Here is a 6,000-nt window from a genome sequence, read left to right on the forward strand (position 1 = left end):
GTCATTACAGTCCAGTTTGGATCGGTTCAGGTTCAGGTGAAAGACAACAACGAGGAAGGAGACATTAATAAGACAGACGTTGTTTAGCCCCTAGGAACTACGGTAGTTCTAAAACACTTACACTAGCTCTGTCTGTCTGTCTGTCTGTCTGTCACGTACGCTGTATAATAGAGGAATAAATAGAACGTTGAAAGTATGTAAAGTTTCACTTTCGTTTCACGACAGCGTTCGTTACGTTAGTTATGGACCGCACCCCCAGGTATATAACTGCATGCCCCCCCTACCCCCCGGCTCCAACAAAAAAAAAAAAAAAAATCCCCTGTGCACCCAGGCACACACAAATACACACAGTGTCCTAAACAGTTTGTTCTCTGTCCTAAAATAAATAATTTGGTTCATTGTGTTGTCAATGTTTCTCTTCAGTTTGTTTAAACAGAACACCACTTTACCTTCTTGTTAATGTTGCACTTCATGTGGAATTTTTTTGTTATTTTTATGCAGAATGTGAACTGACAGACCTGTGATTAGATTTTTCTTGTTTGTTCAAAACTACTTTTCAGGGAAAAGTGCAATACTAATGTTTAAAATACATTTGGTAATATTAATAATTAATTTTATTTTCTATTTGATTTATAGCAGCAGAATTATATTATTCCTGTTTTTCAATATTCTATTGTCTCCAAAAATTGGGGGGGAAATGTTAAAAACTTCATAAATGCATTAATAGACATTTTGAGGGGTTTTCTTTCTTCCCGTACCGAACCAAAAAAATACGAACCGTGGCTTTGAAAACCGAAAACACACCGAACAGGTCCCTGAACTTTCTGTCTCAAGTGTTTCCTGAAAAATGGACTAAACTTGAGTATTGGACTGATTTGTGACAATGGATGAGACTTGGGTCCATCACTATCAGCCTGAGACCAAGGAGCAGTCAAAACAATGGAAACATCCCATGTCACCAACCCCAGAGAAGGCAAAGGTCATACGTGTACTTGATGACAGCCCGATACTCGAGTTTGTGCATTTTTCAGGAAACACTTTATACAGAAAGTTCAGGGACATGTAAAACAGGGAAAAAGATTGCTATGACCAAGAAATTTAGTGGATAGAATTAAGATATGTGAAAGATTTCATGGACCAAATTTGGTCTTCATATCTTAATCCTTTCCATGTTAGGCTCAAAACTTTTCAGTCGCCCCTTGTATATATATATATATATATATATATATATATATATATATATATATATATATATATATATATATATATATATAATATGTTCACACAGGTTCATGACTTTAAGTGTGTCCTTCTATTAACACCACAGATTACAGGTCCTGTGTTGGACAGTGATATTCAGGCTGCTGATTGGACACTAATATTAAGACTTAGACCGGCAAAAGAAACTCTTTTTTTTCTGTCTTGTTTCGTGTGGCTTAAGGAGGCTATCGCCCACTATGGGCCAGCCACCCCTGAGCCAGCTCATTTCAGTAATGAGCTGTTGCTTTACTGAGAATAGCACCAGTGAAGGCAGAGCCTGACTGTGCACAGACACACCTGATGACGGCAATAAGCACAACAACAACAACAACATACACACAACTCTGAACTGTAGTGATACCGACACAAATGGAAGTTTTACACATTTGTTTCTGTCTAGAAACAGAAACACAGACTGAGAGGAGGAAATAGAAGGAGGAGTTTTAATGATCCTCCAGATAAAGTTACTACAGTTTATGTTCCATAAACTCAGTCCTCTACAAAGAAACTGATAAACATGTGAACACACATACACACTTTACTGTACACACAGTTACTACTCATGTAACGGTAGTTGTCAACATTTTTCTCAGTTAAGACAGTAAAATTCCACATCCCATCATAATTAACCATTTCCGGTTAAAATATTAGCTTAACTCCGCATTTTATAGTTTCTGAAAAAAAAGGATGCATGTACACACACACTGCACTTCTACAGCTAGAATAATAAAATAATTTCAAGCTGTTTCACTGAAATAGTTTCTCCTGGTTTATGGGTACTTGCACAGAATACTACAGTATTTACATAGCGTGCCATCAAGTATCTCGAGGCGAAGCCAAGTGTCCTCTTTGTTAGAAATCAAAATATGGTGACCCTAGGCTTGAAGTCGTGACTTACGGGCTCAAAAACCTGCCTGGAATGCAGCATTAGTTCCATTTTTTGTGTGTTTTTTAAGCTGTGCACATATTTCCTGTATTTTCTTGTTGTATCTGAAGAAAAGAGACTGACAAAAAAATATGTGTTCATTTCAACGCTGCAAAAACAACAAATCTAAAGGTCACCTAAAAATTTTGCACAGTAGCCTATAATTACAGAATTGAAGTAATAATAAAGTGATAATAATAATAGTAGTCTTAATGATATAAGTAATACGTGTCAATCAATCAATCAATGAAATAAAATTATTGTCTAACCTTTATTTCCTGGTCAAATAAAGTTTAATAAAAATAAATAAGTTTAAGCTAATAAACAAATAAATAAAGATAAAGCTCAACCTTAATCATCTACAGCAGTATAAGTTCAACATACAGATTAATTCAGTTGTATAATGAATCCAGCAACTCAATACATAGTACTAAAACACTGGCAGAGACCACTTTTTTTACATTTTTGCTGGTAATACCTAAAGGAACAATATGTAGTGAAGCTGTTTTGAATGTCTCTGGGACCACAGATACTTGCTGCATGCTGAAAATGGTGCGTTGAAAACTGGAGCTAATGGGTTTGTTAAGCAAGTTAGAGTTTGAATCTGGTCTCACAGCCTCATTCTGTCATCACGTGGTAAATAGAAAGTAGCTCAACAGGCCAATTCTATCCTCTTTTCATTCATGTAGAAAACATGTAGTAAACAGTGACAAGCAGATGTAAAGATGGATGAAGCTTTGCATAAAGTGGCTGTTATCAGCACCACCATCCCCTGCTGATAAAATGATAAAACAGACACATTGTTGTTGTCCTCTGTCGCTGGACAGATATCTGAAGTAAAAAGAATGAAGTTTGATGCTGAAATTGTCACATTTCTTCCACACTGGTGAGTTTGCAAGTGAAGTTATAACATTGTAAAGGTATGTTATGTTGGCTTTAGACTGGAACGCTGCTGAACTTGTTTGGAGAACTCAAAATGAATCGTTAGTGCAGCTAATAACAACACAAACCCTACTGAAAAACAGAAGTGGTTTATGGTTTTACTGCAGCTGTTCTCTGTCTAAAAATTGAGTCAAGTGATGCACAGTGTAAAGTGTTGGCTGACGCAGCAGGTGAACAGTGCAAGACATCAGTGTTTTTTTTTTTTGTTTTTTTTTTTTTGAAGGAGAAAACTTCATGATAGCATAACACCAGTGGGTTGTAAACAGTGATCTTTACACTTTATTCAGTGAGTGACAGTATGTGGAGATCTAGCGTTAAATCAGTGGTGTTTTTTGTTTTGTTTTTTTTTTTTGCTGTGGCTGCATTCTGGACCATTATAATTTGGAATTTTTATCCTATAATGCCAAATGTATCATATTTGATACATGAGTTTTGAAGCCCTCTACATGATCAGTGTGATATTTTTTTTGTCTTGAAAACCCTGATGTATACAATTAGATACATGTAATACACAGATAATCCACCAGGGGGGAGGAATTCATTCACCAGAGGCCTTTCCAGTGACACAACAAGATTGTCATTAATGAGGAAGAAGGCACAACTTTGCCAATTTTGAAAAGGAATTCCCAATTTGTTAGACATGTTTGCGTTATATTATGTTTTTGTTTGTTCAAAAATAATAATATTTGAGCATTGTGACCTGATGTATCAAATATGATACAAAACTGAAACTCATACATGGAAATTGATGTTGACTGGTTTGTGACATACTTATTTAACAATATGTAGCGATGTTTATTCCATAAATCTGTATTAGAGTTAATTCATAAATGCCTATTATGGCTTGTCATAAATATTACGGTGCGTTTCACTGATTTCTGTAACTTTACACGTTGAAGCAAATGCACTTTTTCACACACTCACACAAACAGAGCGTTTGTGCATTTGAAGATTGCATCATGGAAATTGGAGAGCAGTCACTCCTGACCACATGTTCAGTTTCACACAGATACAAACAAACCAACAAACTTGAACAAAACAGGAAGTAACATTAATATTCAGAGGAAAACACATACACATGTAATGTTGAGTAGAACATCCTTCTCTAATCGGTTCTTTCTTGTCATGTGTGTCTCTGCAGGTGATCGGCAGCTCCTTGTTATTCGTTCATGACAGTAAGGGACGGGCCAAAGTCTGGATGATTGACTTTGGGAAAACCACGCCTCTTCCTGACGGGGACGAACTAACCCACCGAGCATTGTGGGTAGAGGGGAACAGGGAAGACGGCTACCTTTTTGGACTTGATAGTTTGGTGGACATCATTTCAACTATGGTGAACTCTGAGACTTGAAGTGAACACTTAGACTCACAGCCTCTTCCATTAATTCCTCATTCCTCTTGGGAACAGTTTGGACTTCCTAAAGGGCTCCTTCGTGGACTGTCATGTTGGAAACCACGTCATCCTCTTAACAATGCATGGCCATATCTGTCCAGATCCAGCATGGACCTGGGATCCAGCTCTTCTCCATTAAAGGCCTTCTCATTTTGTCATTTTTTAACGCCTCAGAAGTAGATCTTAATAGACACGTTCACCTGCCAGACATGGAAAAGCACAGGTGCACATAGTAACATTAACCAGGACTCGATTGAATTACACGTCCTGGTAAAAACAGTAAAAGGCAACACATTATCATTACTGTCAGTAAACACACCTGTGCTTTTCCTGCGCTGACAAGTGTAAATGTCTGTCATGGGAAATGTGTATTTTTACATAAATCATCTATATAATGACAGATTCTGCTGTTTAAAGCTAAAAATGTGTGTTTACTTCAAGTTAAAAGCTAAAACTGGTGATTTTATACTTTTGTTGTTGTCAGCAATTCCCATGAAATGAACAAAAAACACATCTTTTTGTATCTCTTTACACTTTCCAAATATCCATCTGTGTCTGAAACATCCAGCCGTAAAGCCATTCATTGTTACTGAACCTCAACCTCTTTAAAAACTATTTATTATTTATAGGGAAATCATTTTACAGCTACATTCTCTTATTTTTTTACACACACACACACACACACACACACATTGCATTTTGCATCTGTTCTGAGCAAAAAAAAACCCCCAAAACTTAATTGACTGAAGCAATGAAGTAATGTTTTATGGACTATATTGCATAAATCTATAATATAATGATCATTTTTATCGGTTTTGCTCATAATAACAAATGTGGACTCACCAGACTTGTTATTGTCAGCAGTTCCCATGAAAAGAACAAAAAACACACATCTTTCATGTCTGAAACATCCAGCCTTAAAGCCATTCATTGTTACTGAACCTCAACCTCTTTAAAAACTATTTATTATTTATAGGGAAATAATTTTACAGCTACATTCTCTTATTTTTTTACACACACACATTGCATTTTGCATCTGTTATGAGCAAAATAACCCAAAAACTTAATTGGCTGAAGCAATGAAGTAATGTTTTTTGGACTACATTGCATAAATCTATAAAATAATGATCATTTTTATAGGTTTTGCTGATAATAACAAACATGGACTCACCAGACTTGTTATTTTCAGCAACTCCCATGAAAAGAACAAAAAAACACATCTTCTATGTCTGAAACATCCAGCCTTAATTTATTGTTACTGAAACTCAGCCTTCTTAAAAACTGTTTATTTATAGGGAAATGATTTTACAGCTACATCCTCTTATTTTTTACACACACACATTGCATTTTGCATCTGTTATGAGCAAAAAAAACCCCAAAAACTTAATTGACTAAAGCAATGAAGTAATGTTTTATGGACTATATTGCATAAATCTATAATATAATGATCATTTTTATGGGTTTTGCTGATAATAACAAA

The 6,000-nt window shown here is 35.8% G+C and overlaps 1 protein-coding gene across 2 annotated transcripts in view; it reads left to right on the top strand.

The window, feature by feature from the left end:
- LOC115414808 (inositol-trisphosphate 3-kinase B) overlaps positions 1-6,000 on the top strand; it is a 72,462-nt gene extending 66,462 nt beyond the window's left edge. For both annotated transcript variants that reach the window (XM_030128149.1, XM_030128147.1), the window contains one exon: positions 4,269-6,000. In XM_030128149.1, coding sequence (XP_029984009.1) covers positions 4,269-4,478 — 210 coding nt within the window. In that variant the 3' untranslated portion in view covers positions 4,479-6,000. The remainder of the gene's footprint in view (positions 1-4,268) is intronic.

This window comes from Sphaeramia orbicularis, chromosome 24 (genome assembly GCF_902148855.1).
Source record: "Sphaeramia orbicularis chromosome 24, fSphaOr1.1, whole genome shotgun sequence".
Taxonomy (NCBI): domain Eukaryota; kingdom Metazoa; phylum Chordata; class Actinopteri; order Kurtiformes; family Apogonidae; genus Sphaeramia; species Sphaeramia orbicularis.